General features: G+C 50.8%; 1 protein-coding gene across 1 annotated transcript; it reads left to right on the plus strand.

Annotated features, from left to right (window-relative positions):
- Positions 1–4,474: 4,474 nt before the first annotated feature.
- On the plus strand, positions 4,475–23,543 carry SDC4 (syndecan 4). The gene is made up of 5 exons (XM_040446946.1): positions 4,475–4,599; positions 16,330–16,468; positions 17,517–17,563; positions 18,371–18,569; positions 21,481–23,543. Exons 1-5 carry the CDS (start codon positions 4,531–4,533, stop codon positions 21,630–21,632), a joined length of 606 nt encoding a protein of 201 aa, XP_040302880.1. The 5' UTR covers positions 4,475–4,530; the 3' UTR covers positions 21,633–23,543.
- Positions 23,544–24,668: the final 1,125 nt, after the last annotated feature.

Below are 24,668 nucleotides of genomic sequence, written 5' to 3' on the forward strand. Positions count from 1 at the left end.
TTTTGTTTTGTTTTGTTTTGTTTTGTTTTGTTTTGTTTTGTTTTGTTTTTACTTCAGTCCCATGTAGGGAATTGGGGACTTCAGTTAAATTCACCAAACTTTGACTAGTACATTTTGTTTTGTGGGAGCCAGAGAAGAACCCATTGAGATGTTTTAAAGGGCCTCAGGATGTGTTCAAATTGTTTTTAACCTTTTGGTGGGTCAGGAAGAGAGAACCTGAAGTTTCTTACCCCAGAAATTTGCATAGAGACACAAACCCTATGACAGTAGTAACCATCCATGCTCCCCCTTGTCCCCAATCCACAAAGCACAGGTTAAAGCCCCACAAATCTACAAATAACTACATTCAAATGTGTTTCATGACTTCAGAGAGATTCTTAGAACTTGGAGGAAGTGAAATAATTCCTTCATTTCAGAAGGTTAGGATAGCTTTATAGAAGAGCTTCTGTTGTCTAAACAGGCACTACTCAATCTTTTTTGTTAGCGTGCTCTCCAAATGATTGTTGAAAACTATGTACTTCCTGGCACGTTTTTTAGTTGAGAGCTAATCTTTTTCATCCAAAGTTTAAAGAGTTGCAAAGGTTCTAATTTTTGACATATTGTAAATTCATATACTCAGAAATAAATATCTATGTCATTCTTTTAAGTGTATCCAATTGAATGAAATACCCTAGCAATTTGATACCTATAATTATCTGTTAAAAAAATACATGAACAGGGGCATCTGGCTGATTTAGTGGGTAAAGCATGTGATTCTTGATCTCGGAGTCGTGAGTCTGAGCCCCATGTTGGATATAAACAAACAAACAAACAAACATGAATAGGCTCTTCTCTAATGGAAATTTTACATCACTTTTTTTCTATTCAAACTCACATTTCCATTCCATGTTTCAGAACATAAAAATTTTACAGTACGGGGCACCTGGGTGGCTCAGTAGGTTAAGCATTGGACTCTTGATTTTGGTTCAGGTCATGATCTCGCCATTTGTGAGATCAAGCCCCAAGATAGGCTCTGTGCTGATGTGTAGAGCCTGTTTAGGATTCTCTCCCTCCGTCTCTGTCTCTGTCTCTCTCTCTCTCTGTCCTCCCTTGCTCTCTCTCTCTCTCAAAATAAATAAACTTAAAAAAAATTTTTGCCATCAATTTTTTTTTTTTAAAGTAGGTTCCTTGCCCAACATGGGGCTTGAACTCATGACCCTGAGATTAAGAATCACATGCTCTATAGACTGAGCCAGCCAGGCGCCCCACCATAATGTTCTTTTTTTTTTTTTTTTAATGATTAAATAGCTTATTAATAGCTCTATCATATTTCCCTGCCAAAAAATATATATATGTAAATTAGATCATTATTTTACCTCCTATGACCATAAGACTAGGTATTAAAAATTTGTATCATTACAATTACCATAAGGATGCATTTGATTGGGATGCTGGATGGCTCAGTCTTGATCTCAGGATCCCAAATTCAAGCCCTGCTTTGGGCTCTGCACTGGGTGTGGAGCCTACTTAAAACTTAAAAAAATTCAATTGATCAAAACAATGTAAATATATTACAATTTTGTAAAGTCCTAAAAATGGGGCACTTGGCTGGCTCAGTTGGTTGAGCATCTGGCTCTTGATCTCAGCTCAGGTCATAATCTTTGTTTGTGGGTTTGAGCTCAGCATCAAGCTCTGCACGGGGCCTGCCTGGGATTCTGTCTCTCCCTCACTGCCCCTCCCCTGCTTTCTCTCTCTCTGTCTCTCTCTCTCTCAAAATAAATCAACTTAAAAAGGGAAATATATACCCCACCCAAAAAAGAAAAAAGTCCTAAAAATATTTTTAACCGTTTGATTAAAATATAACTGAAATAGGGGCGCCTGGGTGGCGCAGTCGGTTAAGCGTCCGACTTCAGCCAGGTCACGATCTCGCGGTCCGGGAGTTCGAGCCCCGCGTCAGGCTCTGGGCTGATGGCTCGGAGCCTGGAGCCTGTTTCCGATTCTGTGTCTCCCTCTCTCTCTGCCCCTCCCCCGTTCGTGCTCTGTCTCTCTCTGTCCCAAAAATAAAAACAAACAAACAAACAAAAAAAAACAACAAAAAAAAGTTGAAAAAAATTAAAAAAATATATAACTGAAATAAAATAAATTACACATAAAGTGTGCAATTTGACATATGTACACTCTTGTGAAACCAGTTCTACAAACTATGATAAATAATTATTAAACAGGGGCAACGTTTCCTTACCAAATAGTCACGTGTCCCTAGATGAATATTGCATGTGCTAAAGTGAGATAGGTTTTAGCAATAATTTTATTCCTATTTAATTTTTTTATAGCTGTCAAGCAGTGGTGTGCCAAAGCTAGTTTGTACTGGTTCAATGTTTAGGAATTTTGTGGGTGGTTTAGGCATCCACAAAGGCTAGGCACCTTTGGTAACATGACCATTACTACAAATTAAATTATATAAACTCACAATTATATAAACTATATTAAAAACAAAGGAAATATGTACTCAAAACTCATCATTTCCTAATTATTTCACTACCTTTTATTGTTATCTATGCCCTTGATATTATTTGCACCTATTATTTTGCACTCTGTGTGGTACAAGTATTGCTCATCTCTAACCAGCGCTATGTTTAGTGACGTCACATTGGGAGCTTGAAATCCGCTATGGTGGGAGTATTTATACCACAGAAATTGGCAAATGGTACAGATTAGCACTTCCTGCTTTCCCCAACTTATTGTTGAACACTTACCAGCACACTACCGGCTGTAAGAAGTTGCTGGGAATGAAAGGAGTTTTGTTATAGTGATGTGTTGACAGATAACCAAAATCGCATAGTGATCTATCATCAAAAATTATTTTTAATGATCTATGTACTGACAATTAGATTAGGCCCTCCTTCAATTGTGTGGAAAGCAAAGATTGCAAAACCCATCTGACTTGCAAAAGGATTTCTTATTCTGACATGAAATTCACTCATTTGCTCAGTTTATTTCTCAATCCTAAGGAAGGGTAATGAGAGTAGCTGGAAAAAATTGCTTATCTTTAAATCCGTGGGGAAAAATATGATCGGCATTTGAAGCTTGCTTGACCGCCAAGGATCTCTGCCCTACATGAGATTTTCACCCTTTGATAATAATTAGGGGAGGAAAGAGGAGAAATCACTCCCAACTCTCTACTCCACAAAGTATATGAATTCACGGTATCCCAACAGAAGCCAAAACACCCTGGTTATGAAGCCATGCTTCTGCCCTAGAAAGATACATAGAGAAATCAACCAGGGTAAGAGATAAATCTAGGTACCTTTGGTAATTTGATTGATTATCATAGGATGCTTCCCCCTAATAATTCCAACAGTATCTGCAGTATCTGTACTTGGGGTCTGTACTTGGGGGCCTGAGAGGATTTGCACACCCAACCCTACCCTCCCTTCTTGGGAGGATACAGGGGTAAGGCAGGCACATAACTTTACAACTTTCATTATTTTTTTTTAAGTTTGTTTATTTATTTTAAGGGGAGAGAGAGAGAGAGAGAGAGAGAGAGAGAGAGAGAGAGAGAGAGAGAAAATAAATCCCAAGCTGGCTCTGCACTGTCAGTGCAGAGCCTGACACGGGGCTGAACTCACGAACTGGGAAAGCATGATCTGAGCGGAGACCAAGAGCAGGGCATTTAACTAATTTAGCCACCCAGGCGCCCCACAACTTTCTTTTAAAAAGGGTGGAAGTAGATCTGAGGCAGACTTGCAGACTAGTTCTCAGATCAAACTTTTTTGAAATTCAAAATCAGGAAAACGAATCCTTTAAAACAGGTCAGCCATCCTCAAGCCAAAAAGTTTGCCCATCGGTTGTTTTTGTTCAGCTTGCTGCTAAGAATGGTTTTTACATTTTTGAATCGTTGGGGGAAAAAAAATCAAAACAAGAATGATATTTCGTGACACGTGAAAATTATATGAAATACAAATTTCACTGTTCCATAAGTAGTGTTTTATTAGAACACAGCCACTCTCTTTCTTGCAAGTATTTGTAGCTGATTTTGAGCTACTGTGTTAGAAGTTGGAGCATGACACGAGACCGAATGGCCCGCAAAGACTAAAACATTTAGCTCTTTACAGAAAAATTGTGCTGACCCCTTAAGGCTACGCAAGTCCACGTCCCATTTGGAATGTCTTCCTTATCCTCGGAAGGGAGTGTACCCGGTTCAAGGAGCGCGGGTCTAAACTGAAGACCCTGGGCAAGTCCTTCCCATCGAAGGTCTCAGTTTCCCCCAAGTATGAAATGGGGTTAGACACAGTGATCTCTGGGGGCCTGTCTGGGGGGAAAGCAAAGAAATAAAGGGGACAGGAACTCGGGGTAGAGCGGGAGCCGGTCCCTCGGGGTTTCCAGCTGCGTGGGCGGGCCCAGCGCCCCGAGGCCCAGCTTTCGCAGGGGAATTCCGGGCGGGGTGCGGCGGCGGGGCGGGGCCGGGGGCGGGGCCGGCCGCCGCCTATAAGAGGGGCCGCGCGCCCGGCCGGACCACTTGCCTGCGCGCCCTCTGCGGACCGCGGTGCCATGGCCTCCGCCCGCCTGCTCGCGCTGCTACTGCTCCTCGTGGGCGTCCCCGCCGCTGCCACCGAGTCGGTAGGTGCTTGGGGATCCCCGGAGGGCGGCCTGGTGCCTCCTTTGTTCCTGGGGGCCCGGGCTAGGGGGGCCTCAGGGGTCTGCACCGCCCCCAACTAGACGCCGAGGCCGGGGAAACTTTGCTGGAAAACTTGGCTCCCGGGTCACAGGGAGGCTCCGGGCCGGGGTGGCTCCCGCGCGCGAACGTGCGCCCCAGCCTGTTGCTCTTCCCGCCCCCCTGGCCTCGGCCCCGCCGCGCGCTCCAGGCTCGGACGTGACTAAGCCGGTGTCACCTCTTCTCTCCCCCACACTCTCGCCCTCCCCTGGTGATCTTGGGGCCCTGGATCCCCCTGCACGCCCTCCGTAAGCGCCCAGAGCGGCGGCTCTAGAATCCGATAGGGCCTGGGCACGAGGGGCAGCGTACTCGGAAGGGGGAAGGAGGAGGGTTGTGCGGAACCTTGTTTCACACACCGGGGAATGAAGGACTGAACCCTGACCTCAGGTCTGGCCCCAACCCCGCCACTGGGCTTGTAACTTTGGGTAAAGCCCTGCCCCTTCTGAGTCTCAGTTTCCCCATCTGTACAACGGCAGGAGGGAGCCCGGCAGGAGATGGCCAGTGCCTCTGTAGGGCCCCTCCAAAGTTGGGACTCTGATCTTCCAAGGGCAGACGGGAAGGATGGTTTGGGGTCAGCACTACACCAAGAGTTGAGCCTCTGCTTTCTTCGAGAATGCTGTTTATTTCTGCTGAACTGCAGAAGGGAAATTGGAGTACCCGCCTTGAGTAGGGTGAAGGGGGGTGGGGGACAGAGGGCCTCAGTGAGCCCAGAGAAGCTCTCCTTCTCACTGCTCTCTGGTCCCTGTCCTAGTTTACAAAGTCCTGGGCCGCCAGAACCTCCGTTCATCCCCTGCCACCAGTGTGGGGGAGGAGGATGGCAATCTCATCTGGGAAGTTGGGGGAGCAAGAATTGCTCGGAGGGTCTGTCTGTCCTCCAAGAACCCCATTTTTTGCTCCCTTGATTCCCTTAATTAAGCCCCCCTTTTTAGAAGCAGCAAGTCTGTGGAGTTTAATCATTGCAGATTTTTTTATGGGGCTCCTGTTTCTCTGGGCTTGGGTGGGGGAAGTCTTTTCTGCCTGGCAGGCTTCTTTTGGGGAATCCGTGAGATCCTGATAATAACCCACCAGCACGATTGCAGGCATTCAGTGATGATAGCAAACATTTAGTGCTTATGGTGTGCCTTATGATGTTCTAATAGCTTTCTAATGGCTGTTCCAATGTCCTATCAACTTGCTTAATTCTGACAACAACCCTGCTGTTTACTGTTCTTAAATTGGTCCTGAGGCTGAGGAGGTTAGCTAACTTACCCAAGGTCACACAGCTAATCAGGGGCTGAGTCATTCAAATTTAGGCAGCCAGGTGTCCAAGTTCCTGCGCTTATGATAAGCTGCAGTGTGATGCTTTCTGAATGGCGGCCCCGAATCTGTTGAGATTTGGGGCTGGCCGGCCTCAACGAATTCTGAGGTGGAAGGAAACAGGAGACCAGAGTGAGGTGATGACTTCCCCAAACTAAGGGCAGCCAGACCAAAAGGTTAGTGTCTGAGCCAAGACTCCAACCTACACCTGCTGCTCCCTGGTACAGTGCTCTAAATTAGGCCCTGAAAGATGTGTTGAGTCCAGCAACTGGGGAGACCTCCAGAGGAATGCCATGTTGGGTCCTGTTGGCCTGGACAGTGTGGGGAAAAAAAAGAAAGACCCAGGAGGTCGTGAGGTCACTGCATGGGCAGTCACATGGCAGTCTCAGTTCAGAGGCTGCTGAGTCTGCAGGTGCTTCAGGGTGAGGAGCAGACAGCTGTGTCCTGGGGGCAGTCAGAAGGATATGGTTTGGGGGAGGGCAGCTGTGTCAGCCCTCGCACGGTGACCCATCAGCTGGGGGAGAAGTAGGCCCTGAGCAGCTGCTTCCTGAGAGAGGTATCTGGCTCTCATCCTGACCTCAGCACTCCCCTTCCTGGTGAATGTGAGGGACCTTCCACCTCTAATTGGGTCACAGGGCTTCCCCTTTTGCCTCCGCCACCCCCTTCCTTCCAAGATTGTGGCCGGAAAAATCAGACCTAGTCATAGTTGGATAGATGTAATGGAGGCCCGCCTTTTTCTTTTTGCAGGTGGAGAAAACAGGCCCTGGGAGAAGGGATTTGCTAATTGCAGTTATGATTTGTTGAGTTTTCCACATGCTAGGTCTGGGGCATTTTATCCTCACAAAAAAACCCAGCATCTCGGGATTATATTATGCCCACTTTACAGATGAGGGAACTGAGGTCCATCTCCAATAGTGCTGTTGAGGCCCCTCTCCAAGTTTAGGTTTAAGCCAAAGGCCTGCCCTCCCCTTGGGTGATACCCTACCCCCACCCTAAGGGCTCCGTGCCACAAGTTTTGGGAAGGGAACCCAGGCTGAGCAGACAGCCTCTTCCCTGGCTGTGGGACTTGCCATCCCAAACCAGTTCTTCCTGTCCAGCTGGGAGCATTCCCCTGAACTGCCTTCCTGCCACTCCTTCCCTAGCCAATTAAAGGCAGCCCTGTTTGGGGAGCTGGACCCCTCCACAGGGGTTGCTGCCCAGAGGCACAGCCTTCTGATGTGGCACCAAGCCCAGTGGGTTCTGGGGAAATGTACTTTAGCTTAGAGATGTTTTCGGTCTCCTTGAAAATTCTCTCCTTGGTTGCCCTGAGGGAGGAGTGGGGCAGCCCAGAGGGTCTAGGAGCCTTGAGTGGTCAGTGAGAGCTCTGTGGAATTCTTAAAAGCCTAGAGAGCTACTGAAGAGCCTATTTTGGGCCATGGTTTAGAGGGTTCTGTGAGCTTGATGTCCCCCATCTGTAAAATGGGGTTTGAAACAAATGGCCTTGATTGCCCTTTTCAGCTCAAGTATTCTATTCCTATCCATCCCCCGAAACCTACCACACACACCACTCCCACCCACACACACCCAGTGGGGAATTCTGCCCTATTCATCTTCAGCGAAATACTCACCCCTTACTTAGTACGCAGGCAATATTTGCATGAATGAATAAATGCATGTGTGTAACTTCATTCGAAAGGGTGCATTGAGGTAATTTATCACTAACGTGAATGGCTTCCAGGGAAACCGTGAGGTGGGTTTTATGATCTCCATTTATACAGGAAACTGATGCTCAGAGGAAGGTAGTGGCTTGCCAAGGTCAGAACCAGGTCTCTGATAATACAAGGTGTCTGGTTTGAGCCTCCTCTGAGAACATTCCAGATGAGAAACATTCCGGCTGGCTTTGAAGGAAGATACCTTGGGTTCTACTTCCTGAATTGGAAGCACGTATGCCCTATCTCTGGGTCTCAGTGTCCCCAACTCTGTAGTAAGGAGGTAGGACCAAAACCCTCCCAAGGGTCCTCCCTGCCCTGAAAACACACTGATGGGGGGAGGGGAGCTTTCTTGGCCCCCTTGGTAAAGAACCTAAGAGGAGAAGAGCTGGGGGGTGGAGACATTCAGCTCCTGCCATCCCCAGCTCCTGGAAACAGAAGGCTTTTGCAAGGACTTGGAGTGCAGGGCCGCCCTGAATGAGGAGCTGGGAGAGCCAGGCTGGGCTCCCCGCCCCAGTTCCTTCTTGGGAGGAATTGGCTGCTAGTTGTTCTCAGCCTCCTGGACTGGTGGGTGTGATTTCCAAATGACCATTTAAAATTGGGGGAAGGGGCTGGACTGGGCCTGTGAGTCACTGGAGGAGAGCGGTGGCTGGCCCGAGTTACCCATTTCCTTTCAGCCTCTTGGCTAGTAGGATGGCTCTGATGAGGGTGTTGGAATGGGTTCCAGAGTTTTACCTTGTCCCCTGAGAGCCTATTAAAGATAGTCAGCGTCTCAATGTCCAGGGCCTTTGAGGGGATGCCCAGGAAATGTTAATACTAGGCCTCAGACCTTCCCAGTGCCCCGTCCGTGTGGACTTTGACAGGGTGTGAATTCAGCCAGTTGTTTGTTTCCCTTGAAGCAGAACTGAAGCTGCCACTGCTCTGAGCTCCTAGAGCAGAGCTGGTATATAGTCCAGATGGGGTTGGACCCCGGGAGTCTCGGACTTGTCTGATGTCCTCCTCTCCCCTTACTTCCTGGAACTGGCAGGAGGGCACTGGAACAGTGGCTCGGGGTTAGGCAGACCTAACTTCAGAGGTGTGAAGGCCACCTCTTCCTAGCTACATGGCTTTGGACATGTCACCCAGTCTCCCCAGCCTCTGCTTCCTGGTGGGTAAGAAGATCAGGGTTTTGGTGGGGCTGGTAGGAGGGGACAAGGCTGCAGTGAGTGCCTGGTAGGGAGGCCGCATTCTGTGTGACAGACATGTCAGCCATGCCAGGTGGCCCTGTGCCTTTGAGGATTCTACTCCCCGCCGCCCCCACCATGGCCCCTGGAACACTTTCTTCCCTCCCACTCCCCAACAGCTGCGGGGTGGTAAGGGAGGAGTCGAGGGTGGGGCTGATGGAGTTCAAATCTCCTGTTTGTTTGTTTTAGAAGTGGGCTGTTTGCTAATTATCAGATGGGTTCATATTTAAACAAGAACCAGTTCTCAGCGGCCCCACCCCTCCCGCCAGGATTTGTAGGAACCCTTTGCTGAGCAGTTTGCAGCCTGCTGGGTGATGGCAGGGTTTGCTAAGGGTATGGGACCACCTAGACACTGTCCAGAAGGGGGTCGCCCTTCCTGAGCAGGAGGGGCAGAGTTTCTAGTCCTACGGAGGCCGAGTGAATTGCAAGCTGCGCTCTGGGCTAGGAGAGGGGGTGTGGTAGTGGGCAGGAAGGTACAGTGTCTGAAAAACCAGTTTTCATACACTTTCAGTGCACAGTGCCTAGAGAGGGAGGTGAAAGCCCGTGTCAACAGTTGGGGCCTGATTTAACTCCAGAAGGACTAGAAACCTGGCTTCTTGAGCTGGTTTGTTATTAACCCACTAGTGACCTTCAGGCGTGTTCCTGCACCTGGCCAGGCCCTTTGGCCCTGTCTGCTGGAGGCAGGGTGACTGGAAGTGGGTGCATTTCACAGCCACAAAAACCTGAGTCACCATCCCAGCTCTGCTGCTCACCCCGGGACATGCAGTTAGTTAATAAGTCACTTCACCGATGTGTCCTCTACAAAACACCTGTGTCACTCAACTTGTAAAGTGTTTGGCAAACTTGTAAAGTGCTGGCTTGATTTGGGTTTATCATTAGCGGCTAGACCAGGGTTCTTAACCTGGCTGGATGTTGGCTTCAGGGAGATGGTATCTGTGTGCACACTGAAAAATGTAGACTGATGGTTACGGTTCTCGGGGTTCAAAACTTTTTATCCTTACCGGAGAGCTCCAGGAGTCCCCAGGAGATGACTCTGTGATTTGAACACTTCTTCCCAGCTTTGGCCTTCTGCAGTCCCCTGCCCAGTCTATCCCTGCTACTTTTCACCACCTCTGTGCCCCTGGTTACTCACCACCCCCACCCTCTGGCCAGTCCCTCCTACTCAGCGCACCGCCCCCCCTCCTTATTCTGCCTCTGTCCTCCCCCACCCTGCAGGCCCAGAACTCTGCTGCCCCAGTTTTCTCTGGCACAGTAGAGGAGGCTGGTAGTCAGGTGACACCTGGGGTAATGGAAAGGGGAGGCAGGGAGAGGCTGGTATGTGTGGAAACAGTGACTTGGTGGAGCCGCCGGTTGCAGCCAGGCCTGCGGGACTGGCTGTACCACGGGAACCTCAGGGCGTGGGGGCAGGGATGACCCATGGCCGGTCACAGGCAGTGGGGACACTCCTTGCCCGGGGTAGGGGGGCGGGGTAGGGACTGGCTGGGAAACGTCTGTGGGACAGACCCACTAGGTCTGGAGCAGTGGCTTCTCCGAGTGGGGGGCGGGGGGTGCACAGCAGGGAGTCTGGGAAGGGGCAGGAAGCCAGCACCTAGTGCTGATCTAATCAGCCTAGACTAGAGGCTATCGACTCTGCTCCTGAGAACACGGGAGGCTTGTTTATGTCCCCGCCCGCAGATCCAGCAGGGACTTCGGATCTGCTGCCTAGATTACAAGCCCCAGCTTCAATGCACCTCTGTCTCTGCAGCCCTCAGGGAGCCAGCCCCCTCCCGCCTGTCTCCAGCGGTAATCGGAGCAGTGCCCGGCTTGGTTACCAGGCCTCGAGACAGAGGGAGGCTTGTCTGTTCCAGAACCGTCTTTTACAGGTGGGGAAACTGAGGCCCAGGGAGGGAATCGCCCAAGATCCACAAAGGAGTTAGTGGCAAGGGTGCTGCATCAGCTGCCGTCAGGGGGGTGTCCAGAGCTGCAGAAGCTCGCACCTCTGCCCCCATTCCTAGCTGCACCCCAGGATCCTGGAGCCCTCGCTGTGGAATGGGCTGCCCTGGGGGGGTTGGTGAAAAGTTGGCTGCTGGCTGTGCCAGGCCTGGCTTGTCTCCTGTGTGATTGTGTTCAGAGTAACCTGACCTTGGAGTGGGCAGAGCTGACATTCGAACCCCCACCCTAGCCCCACCCCTACTCCCAGACCTGGCTTAACCCTCCAGTTACCAGAGTGCCAGGCTGTGGATTGGTGTGTGGTTTCTTATTGCCTTCTGGATATTTTTTTCATCCTCAGGGCAGGTCAGGAAATACTCTGGGATCCCCAAGTAGAATGTCAGGCATCTCTGGTCACTGCCATTTACTCCTTTTGGAAAAATACAACCCAGTTTCCTCTGCCTCTATCTTCTTACGACAGGTGCTCCAAGTTGTGTGACCTTGAGCAGGTGTCTGCCCATCTCTGGGTCCTTTGCAGTCTCCACGGACCTGATTGGTTGTTGAAAAGTCTCTGGTAGGGGCGCCTGGGTGGCGCAGTCGGTTAAGTGTCCGACTTCAGCCAGGTCACGATCTCGCGGTCCGTGAGTTCGAGCCCCGCGTCGGGCTCTGGGCTGATGGCTCAGAGCCTGGAGCCTGTTTCCGATTCTGTGTCTCCCTCTCTCTCTGCCCCTACCCCGTTCATGCTCTGTCTCTCTCTGTCCCAAAGATAAATGAACGTTGAAAAAAAAAAAAAAAAAAAGAAAGAAAAGTCTCTGGTCTCAGAAGCAAAATGAATACTCATTACAGGGTTATGTCCCTTCATGATTTGCAAACCCCCCCCCCCCCGCCCCGCCATCCACTGACCACCTTTCTAGCAATGGAACTGCTTCTATATAGCTTTTTCCAGGTCTCTCTGACCCTTTGGCCACTAATCCCTTTAGCCAGAAGGAAGGCAGGTGGGGATTAATAATAGCTGCTACTCAATGAGCACCTGCTGTGTACTGGGCCATATGCTGGGTCCCTTGCACACACTAATGCATTTCACTTAATCGTCATCGTCCTGCAGGGTGCTCCTAGCCCTGGTTACCAAAAGAGAAAACTAAGGGTTCAGGGTTCAGTATACCCCAAGGTTCCTGGAGTTAGGAAGTGGCCATGGCCAGACTGTGCTTTGCTTGTGGGTAACCACTCTTCTGGTGGGGATCCTTTGTTTCTGGCGAGGTGTAGAGCTCTGATTGTGGCTCCTGGGTTTGCTCACCCTGGGGGATATCTGGCCCTTCAAAAAGGCAGGGTGGGGGAAAGCAGTGACTAACCAACGGCCCCTTCTGGGGATCTCCTGTCCGGACAACAGGTGGCTTCAATAGTTGGAGTCCAGTGTCCTTGCCACTCCCTGTTGAATTTGGCTTGCCCAGTTGTCCTTCTGGTCTCACCTGCTGAAAGAAGGGTCAAATGTGTCCCTGACCCTACCTCTGCTGGGGAGGAGCCTGAGGGCAGGAGGTGGTTGTGGGGGGCTCTCCTCCCTCTTTTCCTCCCACCAGCTCTTGGTTAACCAGGCCTTGACCCTGAACTCCCTGGTGCCCCAGCCAAGTTTTTGTTCTTTTGTTGAATATCACTTTCACCTTTGTTTGCTCCTTGGTGGAGCCTGGCCTGGCACTGTGGGGTTGGGGTGGAGAGGTGACTCGGGGGTGGCAGTGAGAAGTCTGGTTGTAGCTGAGGCGTGGTCTTGAGAAAGATCTAGGTTCAAATCTCAGCTCTCTTGCTTTCTAGTTGGGTGACTTCGGATAAATGACTCCCCCGCACCTCAATTTCCTGCAAACATGTTACAAGACTCGTGCCAGTAAAATGAGTTCATAGGGAAGAGCACTGCGTGGTGCCTGGCACGTCGTGGATACTTGGAGCTAGTCACCCCAGCCCCTGTGCTTTTCCCTGGTGACGGAAGCTGTAGGACTTTGGGGTGGGGTTGGCGACCTTTTCCTAGCTTCTTTTCATGCTTATAGCATAAGGACTGGATGCGGAATACATCTGGAGTGACAGCTGCAGCCTGTGGGTTTGCTGAGACCCTTACTTTTGCAGCCCAAACCCTTGAAGCAGGGAGGGAGGACAACTCCAGCCTGGAGCCAGAAGACCTAGCTTCTAAGTCCAGCCCTGCTGCCAACAGTTTGGGTGACCTTGGCAAAGTCCCTTGTCTTTTAATTTGTTTGCTGGGTTATAAAATGAGACCATTGGGCTCAGTGGCCTCAGATACTTTCTACTGGCAGGTGTTAGTTCCTTTAGAACAAAACAGCACCTGCCCCCTCTTCTGGGGATAATCTGGGGAGGCGTCCAGCATCCCAGTCCCCAGGCACTCATCCCAGGTGTCCACCAGCCCTGGGGTAGACACGGTCTGTGAGACCCAGGCCCACTGCCTTATTCTGCTGGTGATTTCTGTTGTGCTCTGGGAGAAGGGAGGCCTGAGGGCCCAGGGAGGGTGCCTGTGCGTGCACACACACGTGAACACACATTCCCCCGGCAGGGATGGGGTGAGTGGAGAACAGGTGGGGTAAGCTCGGCTGGGATCAGGGTGGGGTCCCTCTCTGGTCAGGGCTGGGCTTGGCTACTGGGTGGCCTGGTGGCTTCTTCAAAGCCACCCTGACTGAATGGGCCTTGTCTGCAAAGTGGGTGAGGCAAGGGAGGGCTGTTGGCATTCCCTCCCCTCTGCCCCTCTGCACATGAAGGGATGCTTGCCCACAGTCTCATGGAGCTTGGTCCTCTCTTGCGGCCTCGTCTTAAAGGGTTCCCACTGGGGAATTTCTCTCTTGTCAGGAGTCAGGGGCAGAGAAGATGCTTCTGGAGTTGAAGGTTTTGTTTTCTTGTGTCCTTCCCTGAGCATGCCCCCTGCCCCCCGGGCCTCGTGACTTGTGACTTGCTGGAGAAGGAACCGTTGGCTCCTCTAATGCAGTCTTGAGCCCTGGAATAGGTATCTGACAGGGTCTGATGCCTCCTGTGCCCCTGGTGCAACCTTAGACAAGTGTATCCTCTCCAGGAACCTGGTATAAAAAGGAAGGGTGAGGGCTGAACTGGGAGTGAATCTGGGTTTCAGTGCTGACGGGGCCTGCCTCCTCTCTTAGCCTTCCTTTAGCTACTGTGAAAGTGAAGTGGTAACTCTGAGGCAGGCAGCATGCTAATCCTAGGAGTTGTTTTGAAGCACCCCTTAGCACTTTCGCACACCCAAAGAAAGGCAAGATGTAGAAACAACATTCTGTGACCCTGGGGACCGGGGTGGGGAAGGTCTCTGCCTGAAGCCACCCAGTGCTGGGACCCCAGCCCCTGACTTGAGGACTTGGAGCTCAGACTCCCACAGCCAGTCTGGTCTCCAGGCTTGGTTGACCACTGGCTGAAGTACCTTCTTTCTCTCCTGGGCTGGGTTTGACCTCCACGCAGCAGGGCTCCCTCCTAGCTTGGGTGGTCAGGCACTCTATGGACGCGTATGTTCATGCAGGTGTTCTTGTGTGTGTGGTTAAAAGCTCAGGTGACCCATGCCTGGGTTCTGGTCCAGTATGGCCACTTTTTACCAATGTGACCTTGGGCAAAAATCTATCAGGAGGACCTACTTTAGGCTAAGTGCTTAGGAGGTCCTGCTCTCAGAATCTGGGCCTGGGGGAATTTGCTTTGCGGCAGGGACCTCGCCCTAGGGACAGTTTCGCAACCATCTCGGAGCCCTCCCGGAGGAGCTGCCAAACTAAAGCCACAGGCACGGGGCTGTGGGGCTGTGTGCGGGGGCTGGGCTGGAGTTCCAGCACTAGTAGCTCAGCAGCTCCTGATTCCCGAGTCATGAAGTCATCCCGACCAGGGCTTAACCCCTTCTGGCTCCCCACCCCCGTGTGTGCCAAGTATTCAGCGAAGATTCTCCCATCCGGTGGAAGAGGGCTGCGTGCCCGCCGCCTTCCCCCTGGTCTGACCCTGCTCCTTTCCGGGAATCCAGCACATGCCCTCACGGTGGGTGGAAGAGGGCATGACAGTCAGGTTCTGCCCGCCTCTCCCCAGAAGCCCCCAGAGGAAGTACAGGAGGAGCCCGGGCCTCGCCTGCAATGGTTACCTTGTCCAGATATTCCTTCTTGGGCTCCCCTGAGTCACTGGCAGTCTCCCTCAGGTGAAGGACAGCCTGGGGCAGTCAAAGAGAAACCTGACCTGACTTCTCTCCATTCTGAGCTGTGCAGCTAACTCAGCCACGTGACCTTGGGCAAGTCACTGCCCTGTTCAGCATTCGAATTCTGTCCAATTCTGTGAGATGGAAGGGACAGGACCTCCCTGGCTTCTGTGGTTCTGAGCAGAGCCCCAGTCTCCTACAGGCAGGGGCTTTGGGAAAGAAGAGAATGTTTTGGGGAGGGGTGTGTATGGAACTTCATGAAACCCTATCTCTTTTGGCAAAAGTAGGGACTTTAATATTTGAGTTAATTAGCAAAAAAAAAAAAAAACACTTTGCCCAGGACTGCTGTTCTGTGGGAACAGCTCTGTCGCCCCAGAGCTAAGGAGAACGGCAATAAGAATTCAGAATGCTTCCTACCCTTGTGAGCTCTAGGAGATGGGAACAGAGAGAGTAGCTGATGTACTTGTAGGACCCTGGGAAAGTCTTTGCCTCCCTGGACCTTGATACTTTCCTTTGGAAAGCTTCTCAGTGGAAGTAGTCTTCAGATTCTGCTGTGATGTCCTAGACTGGGTCCCCATGAGTAGGGGCCAAGGACATTTGTGGGTGATGGAGTGGATGGTGCCCCACTCTGTGCTGGTACAGAACAGATCCTGTGGGAGATGCTTATAAAGCTGGATATGAGAGTGTGCTCATGTATTTGTGAGTCACTAGGTCTGTGCAGCACCTGGACTGAGGCCTCCCTGAGGTGTGGGTGAGCCAGCCCTGTCTGTCCCAGCCCAGTCTGACTCAGCTGGGAAAGGTGTCCTGGACTGGGAAAGACCAGGGCCAGCAGCCCTCTCCCTGCCACAGGCGAATCAGTGGTGACAGTGTCTGCGCCCTAGAACCCTAGAGTGTCCTACCCTCCAGCCTGTGTGGCTCCTGCAGTCAGGCAGCCTGATGCGGAAGCCTCCTTCTTCCACCCGCTACTTGTGTCAGAGGGAAACGCCCAGTTTCCTTGGTTGTAAAATGAGGTTAAAGACATGCCTTTGGAGTTAATAAGAACAGGGGCTGGCACGTAGTAATTGCTTATAGTAAATAGTACCTAGTAATGTTTAATGTTCTGATTATTACCAACTTTATTATTTTTATTAGCCCAGGATGAGAAAGAGATTTGCCTAAGGTCACACAGCAAGTTAGGGCGCCAGGAGGAGAGCAGGACCCAGGTCTCCAGGTCCTGGCCTGCTTACTTTCCAGCACCCCAGGTTACCTTACCGAATGCCCACTTCATTGCCTTTTGGGGTTCAGGGGTTGTTGTCAAGCACCAGGGAGCTACTGATGTGTCTTCAGAAGTGGCTGACGTAACTCCTTTTTTCACTCTAGATCCGAGAGACCGAAGTCATCGACCCCCAAGACCTCCTAGAAGGCCGATACTTTTCTGGAGCCCTCCCAGATGATGAGGATGTTGGGGGGCCCGGGCAGGAGCCCGATGACTTTGAGCTGTCTGGCTCTGGAGATCTGGGTATGGAGGGTGTGGTGGGCAGGCTTGAGGTCATGGGGCTGGAGGGAAAGTGGCCTCACAGACCATAGGGGGGTGAGCATGTCTTTTGACTTGGATTTGTATGGGGGTTTTCCAGCAGAGCTCCTCCCCTCTCAAAGGGGAAACAAAAGTAACTATCAAGCCGTTCCACCCCTTGGCAACCCTCCTTGGGCGGGTTATTTGTTGCTTTGAGTTCATTTGTAGCTGTAGGTTTTCTGAGCACCAGCCTGGACCTGTCTGCCTGTGGCTGGGGGCCTGGTGGGGGTGGGGCTGGAAAGAACTGATAGTGTTTTCTTCTTGTGAAAAGGAGAAGGGCCAGCTCCAAAGCCTGGGAGCATGTGTGGGCAGAAGTATGGGTGGAGAACAAGCCCCTGCTTCAGAGGGGGATGGGAGTGTGTGAAGGGGCCCAGGCCTCTGGGGGCTGGACCAGGGGCCAGGCCGGTTCATGGTCTTCAGTGACTCCTATGTGCAGGATGGTGTGATCTTTGAAGTTTGAGCTTTGGAGTCCCATAGTCTTGAGTTCAAACTGCCTCTCAGTGACCTGAGACTTGGTTTCCGAATCTGTAAAATAGTGAATCATTGAGTTGGGGATTGGACTCTTGGCACATGCTAAGCACTCAGTAAATATTTTAATGTTGCGATTTCTAACATTTAATGTTACAATCTAGAGTCATCTCAAAGGAATCCCTTGGGGCTCTTGTTCAAATGCAGACTCTGATTCTATGAGCCCTGAAATTCTGCGTTTCTAACCGGCTCTTGGTCCCTGATCCAGGCATTCCAGAGCAAGGGTTTGGAGCTGACAGAGCATCTGCTCAGCTACCTGCCTGGCATCCTTGTGAAAGAACCGGGGAGTAAGGTCTTGAGAGCCCCATTTTACAGATGAGGTGACTGAGGCTGGGGTGGGAATGGTCACTTACTGTACACTGAGCATTTGAGGGCTGCTTGTAAGGTAGGACTCCCACCAGCCATGGCTGAAGAAGGGGGAGGTACTTTAAGGACAAATGTTCACACAGCTTTTCTGACTTTACAGATGACTCAGAGGACCCCCAGATCTTCCCGGAAGTAATCCAACCCTTGGTGAGTAGTTAACATGCTTTTGCCTCTCCCCATTTGCTCCACTGTGACACCTGTTGAGAGGAGCCCATAAGTGAGGGTCTGACCTCACTCTGCAAGAAAGCTTGTATTGGTGGCCCTGGCTCCTTAGGGACAGGCACGACTGTGGGTAGGCCATCCTTCCTGCAGGGATAATCACTGTCAACACTTAGATGTGTTTCCAGCGCCTTTTCTGTGCATTTCTAGGTATTGCCCAGCATTAATATCAAATAATATATACAGTCTTGTGTGCTGCACTTTTCACTTAAAGTGGGCACGAGTTTGCTTCCTCACATAATTAAGTGTTCTTTTTCATTTTTATAGGCTGCATAATCATCGTTCATTATTTTCCCCTTATTGATGGAAAAGTTGTTTATGATTTTTTGATACTCTAAAATTATACCACCACAGCAAGCATCTTTCACTCAAATCTCTGATTAGCTCCTTGGGATAGAGTCCCAGAGGCAAAGCTGCTGCCTTAAAGGGCAAGCACTTTCTATAGTTTTGCCCAACCGCCCTCCAGGGTGGTGATTCTAGAATCCCCACTGACCAGCAGTGAGTGGTAACACCTGCTTCCCTGTACCCTCGGTCACATTCATTCCTCTTTTGGGACAGATCCACTAGAAAGGTTGAGGGTAAGCCTTTGATGGCATAATTGTTGAGAGATTGGTGCTGAATTCAGCTCCAGGACCACACGGTTCATCCGGCAAGATGGCGGAAGCAGATTCCCTGCCCTGGGTCCTTCCCCAAAGCACACGGAGTCTTCATCTCTCCTCCTTCTGCCCCATCCAGGTGCCTCTAGATAACCATATCCCTGAGAGGGCAGGGCCTGGGAGCTGGGTCCCCACCGAAGCCAAGGACCTGGAGGAGAATGAGGTCATCCCCAAGAGGATCTCACCCTTTGAAGGGGACGAGGATGTGTCTAACAAGGTGTCCATGTCCAGTGCCACACAGAGCGGCAACATCTTTGAGAGGACAGAGGTTCTGGCGGGTAAGGTCCTCACGAGATACTTTGAAGGGGGAGAGGACTGGGAGGCAGTGTTGCAGACAGGGATGCCTCTGGCACATTGGGCTTCTTGGTACCCCTTCCTTCTAGCCACAGGGTGCCCTGGAGCCTCAAGGACTACACCGCAGTCGTAAGGGGTGGCTCTGACTGGGCGAGCAGCCCGGTGGAGGGGGAGGAGAATTGCATATCAGAGTCTTTTAAAGAACAGCTAGGAGTCAGTCACTGGCCGTTAAGTCCTTCTGTCTTGTTTTCAAAGCATTTTCGTAACCTGGGATTGGTATCTAGGGAGTTTATTCAAGGTTAACTGCCCTCAAAAGCACAGAGACTCCTTTGGATTGGGCTGGTTTCCCTCCCTCCTGCTCTGTCACTTGACAGCCTCGTGATCTTGGCCGAGAAGCTTTCCAGCCTCAGTTGAGGATGTGAGCCTCCATTTCTTCCTCTGTAAATGGGTACAATGCTACCTCCTCGGGTTGGTGTAATAACTCCATGAAAATGAGAATCTGAAATAATTTGGCAAACCGTAAAGGGCTTTTCTGATTTGTTGGTGTAATCTGTCACTGAGTCTTCATGGGGCTTTAGGAGTGGCTCTTTCAAGCCTGGCCGTGGGGCCTTCAGCTGGGGCAGTGCCTGCTGGCTCTCTCCTTCCCTGGCAGCTTGGGGGGGCTCCAAAGCTGCGGGCAGGGGTGGGCTGTCAGAGAGAACTCTCTTTCTGGCCAAATGTTATAGGCCAAGGGCAGGTCTTCATGAAGCAGCCTGTCGAGTGGCTGCCCTGGGCCCAGTCTGGGTTACTCCTGTCTCCGGACAGCCACAGCCAGTTGGGCCAACACCTTCGCGGAGTCTTGAGGTACAGGGGGGAGCCCTGTGTCCTGCCTCCATCCAGGACAGATAAGGGTCTTGCCTACATCTTGCAGATAAGGCTGGCTGGGAATGTAACCCTAGGTGACTTTGGGCCCAGCTCAGCCTTGACCCTGACCTCCTGGGACCCGAGTATTTATTCTTTCTGCTTTTCCTTCGCTACTTTTTGTGTGATGTGAGGGGGTGGTGGTGCTATCAGAACTAGAGGGGCCCTTAGAGACCTTGTGATCTTCTAAGCTTCAAAAGCTTCGGTAAAAGCTCCCCCCATCTTTTTTCAACCACAGAGTTTCACTTTTAGCTGGCATATGTGGGGTTAGCATAAGGTTTTGCTTTCACCAACAAAGGGTTCTGCTGCTTTTAAAGAAAAGTTTAAAAACCACTGATCTAGGCCAAGCATGTCTTTTAACTCGGGGAGACTAAGGCCCAGAGAAAGCAGACCACTTGCTTGGGTCACATAAGCAAGAGACAGAACCAAAGCTGAGTCGTCTCTTAAATCTCGCGGTTGAGAATTATCCAAGCATAAGATCTTCATGTGAGAAGTTCCGTTGCTGTGTTAGTTGGCATCTGAATGGCACCTGGGAGTTTCTCAAGTGCTTGCCAGGTGCTACCTGCTGCGTGTGCCCCCCTGAATCTCCACGACCCTATCAGACAGGTATGGCTGTCTTTACTCTTATAAGTAAGGAAACCGAGGCTCAGAGAAGCCAAATCACTTTCCAAAGTCACAAAACTAGGCATTAGTATTGCAACCTAGGGCCGCAGTCACTTTTGAGACTGCCCTTGAACCTTCTGACCCTGTGGGGTCAAGGTTCCAGCACAGACCAAGGTCCCACTAGAGGAGCCGGGGGTCATCGGAGGGAAGGGCGATAAAAACAGGAATGGGGTTGATGCCTTATTCCATTGTGCTTTTTCAGGTATTTCCTGGGGGCACTTTGTGGCTGTTTTTTCATGAGTTTTAGCCAAGAAGGAACCTTACTGGACTCCCCTGTGCCACTCTGCCCTCATTCTGTGCATAGGTTCAGAGTGTGTGCAGGGATGGAAAATTAATCTTCTTAGCCCTAGTAAGACCGAATTAGGGGACTCAGTCTGCCGCAGCAAGGATTCTGTGAGATATCCCTGCCCCCTCAACAAACAGGAATGAGCCCTTCAGGCGACCTGGCATGATGCAGAACAGCTGCCCACCTGAGGTTTAGCAGCACACACCGGCCTGATGCTAGCAGGTGCCCGTAGGCAGTGCTCCTCTCTGAGCCGAACTGTGAGTGTCATTTATTAAGCACTCACTGTTGTGCCAGGCCCAATTCAGGGTGCTAGGGACACGGATCATAAAGCCACAAAGGTTTACAATCCATGAGGACTGAGCATACGCTGTGCATTGTTCTAAGCACTTTGGGTGGATTAATTTATTTAATCCTAGGACAGATGTGTGAGAAAGGTACTTTTATTTCCAGTTTGCAATGAGCGAGATGAAGGCACTTGCCTGATGACATAGCCAGTGCTGAGTAACGGGAGTGGGACCTAGGCCTTAACCACCGAGCTGGAAACACGGGAACGTAAACCACTGTCTGTAACTGTCAGTGACGTAGCAGCCTGGCCGTGTCACCGTGTTAGAGCTGTGTCTGGTAGGACACACCTGTGTGTATAGAGGATGTGCACACCTGTCTGTGGAAGCGGAGGCCTGTGTAGGTGTGCGTACCCAGAGCCAGCTAGACTGCGATGCTCTGAGGCCTGCACTGTCTAGGCTGGTTTTCAGGCCTGCGGGTTTGCTTGCTCCTGGCCCAGTTAGTGCTAAGCTGTTGCTGGGGTGTCAAGCTGGTGTTTGGAAGGTGCTGTGGGCTCCAGCAGGCGTGGGTTGGAAGGGTAGCTTTGCCACTCCGGCGCTGTGGTCTTCAGTGACCTCCGATGACCCCCTGTCTTGTTCACGAGGTCACACCTAGCACAAGTGACAGCAGGGGTGAAGATGTCTAGTTGTAAGTGAGCCGACTAGGGGGAAGTGGTAGTGTGCCCGAGGTCCTGACCCGCAGCTCTCCTGTCTCTTCCTCCGCAGCTTTGATCGTGGGCGGCGGCGTGGGCGTCCTGTTTGCTGTTTTCCTGGTCCTGCTGCTGGTATACCGCATGAAGAAGAAGGACGAAGGCACCTACGACCTGGGCAAGAAACCTATCTACAAAAAAGCCCCCACCAACGAGTTCTATGCTTGAAGCAGCCTCCTGGGCACACTGGCTTGGACCTCAGCAGGGAGGGAAGCAGAAGGATTTTGAAGGGTGGACATTAGGGTAGGGGGAGGGCAAACTAATACTGACCTGTCAGCATCTCCAGCTGTGATTATGTTTTAAGCGTCAGAAGAGGCATCATCATATGTTCCTGCCTGCCTCTTCTTGATTCTCTGGGCCTCGACTGTCCCGGCAGAAAAATGGGGTTACGCCTGGCCTTGCTGAAGGCAGGTCTGGGATTGGATCATTTCTTAATTTTCCACTTTAGAATGTGGGCCCAGGTTAGAGCCTATATTAAACATGCCTCATCCAGAGCCCCTCTGAAGCTGGAGCTCGGCCCCCAGCGGCCTTCTCCTTCCCTCTTGTGAAAAGGAGCTGGGAGAAGGAACTAGAACCACCTGCACCTTGATGTGTCCGTCAAAGGGCACTTGTGACCACACTACAGGAGTCTGTGGTATACCTTGGGCCATTCTCGGCTCTCTCAAGTGACTTTTGGAAACCAGCCTTTTTTATGAGGGGGAGGGGGTGGGGAGAAGAGCTGAAAGTTACATACTGAAATGGATTTGCAAAGTATTTGTAAATCTACTCTTAGCGGGGTATTTTTTTCTAATGGTTCATTCCTTGGTGCAGAGCCTCTGCCTGGGCAAGAGTGTGCCCATATCAAGATGTTCTCCGCTCTCTTGCACTTTCCACAGTACCTGCTAAGTTTGTATTTAATGGTTTTTTGTTTTTGTTTCTCGGAAATGAGAGAAGAGACGGAGATATGATTTTTATTAATTGTTTTTTTTGTTTTTTTTTTACTATTTATAGCTTCAGACAGGGCCTCTTTCTCTCTTTCCTCTTTTAAATATCCTCCCCATTTTTTTTTTATACTTAACACTCTCCCGCTCTTGACCTTGGCCCTTTCTGAAGCTGCTTCCTCTAAGAAGTGGCTATTGCCGAAACATAGTTTTCTAGCAGATCCCAAAATATAATGTAGGGGATGGTGGGATATTTGTGTCTCTTTTCTTGTAATATATTATTATTCATGGTTCTAGAAAAATAGATAAATATATTTTTTCAGGAAATAGCATGATATGTCCCATTTGACGTTGGCTGGATGGTTGAGTGAGTGGAGTTTTGTGTGGCTGAGTGGGTTTTTGCCTTTCTCTCGCTCTGTTCGTGGTGCCTTCTCCTGATTGGGCCGGAATAGTTGAGGGTAGACAATTCTACCTTCTTTCTAGCTTCTGCTTTGAGCCCAACTGGTGTTCCTTTGTTTGGTTTCTCCAAATTTAAGAGAACATTGGAGAGCCGTCCTATCCATTATGGTAAGCACTAGCCACGCGTGGCTATTCAAATCAATTAAAATCACATAAAGTTAAAAAATTCATTCTTCATTTACACTAACCACATTTAAAGTGCTCATTTGCCACAGGTGGCTCGTGGCTGCTCTGGTGAGCACGCAGGTAGAGCCCGTGTCCACCTGTCGAACCACAGTGCTAGAAAACTGAACTGGTATAACAAGTCCCAGCCCCAGCCTTGCTGGGGTGATCTTTGTCTCCCTGGGCAAAGGGGGCATGGGGGAGGGCTGACTGGCTCCTGGCTTTGGAGCTTATCTGTGATCCTTCCTTCACAAAGAGGAGGCCCAGTGGGTTAGTTAGCCCGTGCAGGCTGCGTCTTCTCCTGACCCCACTGGCTGGGGAGGGGGGAGTCGCCCTTGCCTCCCGCACCCTTCACCACCTCAAGCCAGGGGCCCCAGCTGGCTGGGTCCTCTGGGCACCCCTCCCCCACCCCTGCCATGCCCTTTCCCTCTGGCTATGTTGGGAGTGAGCACCTCTTCTTGTAGCCACCTCACACTGTTGTCTGTTACTGATTTTTTTCTTTTTGATAAGAAGATAATAAAACCTGGTACTTTCTAGATTGCTTGTCTCTGTCATTTCAAAGTTTGTAAGAAGTCCTTCTTTCTGGGTTCTGTATCCTTTGACCTTCGCGGAGCCTGAGATCATTGCCCTGACCAAATGCCCTTTGGGGTGCCAGACATTGGAGGCAGAGAAGAAGCCAAGAAAGGGCCTGGAGAGGAGGAAAGAATGTGCCCCTGGCGGCCTGTGGGGCATGTCATGCCTAACTTGGTGTGGCGCTTAGATGGCACCTGGTTAAAAAACACAAGGTGGGTGGTGGGGGCTCCTGGGTGGCTCAGTCAGTTGAGCGTCTGACTCGTGGTTTAGGCTCAAGTCATGATCTCCTGGTTCGTGGGATTGAGCCTCGTTGAGGCTTGGGATTCTCCCTTTCTCTCTGCCCCTCCCTGGCTCCCTCAATCTCTCCCTCAAAATAAATAAACTTTAAAAGAAACCCACAAAAATCCTTGGATTAGATGCTAACCATAGAAGTGAGGATGTTCCCCATGTAAATCCAGATTCCCTGCTTCTTTTGGGAAAAACTCAAGATTTGGCTCCTCTCCGGCTGCATGGCAACAATTGAAAGTTGCTGACAGGGAGGATCCTGTCTGGATGTGGGTTTTCTGCTTTGCCACAGTCTTTACCTGCTTCACTCCTGTCACCTGCGTGGCTTCTACAAGCACTGCGGTAGTCGGGTCTGGACAAACCCCACTGATGCCTCTCTCAATCCTGGTAAGAGCCTTTTTACCAAGGGGGGGAACCTGCCCTTAGCTCATCTGCAGGGTTAAACCTTAATTCCAAGGCCTTGGGTTTTGGTGGTCTTCCTTTGGTGGCATATCACCCAGTGCTTGGCTGGGGTCGGGGGAAGGATACAGAGGAATTAGTAGAAGCAAATCCTCGTGTCACATGCATGTGCCAGAACCCATGCCGTCTCTGCTTCATACCTGAACCCACTTAATCGGCACAACAGTTCCACAGAGTAGGGTCTGTTAGTATCCCCGTTATACGGATTGGGACACCACAGCTAAGAGGTTACTTGTCCAAAGTGACACAGTTTACCAACAGTAGAGGTGGGGTTTGAACCCAGGCATTTGGGCTCCAGAGGCTGCTTGGGACCTACCCCCCCCCCCCCCCCCACTGAAGCAGCAAG

The sequence above is a fragment of the Herpailurus yagouaroundi genome, unplaced genomic scaffold (genome assembly GCF_014898765.1).
Source record: "Herpailurus yagouaroundi ecotype Mexico unplaced genomic scaffold, PumYag 196, whole genome shotgun sequence".
Taxonomy (NCBI): Eukaryota; Metazoa; Chordata; class Mammalia; order Carnivora; family Felidae; genus Herpailurus; species Herpailurus yagouaroundi.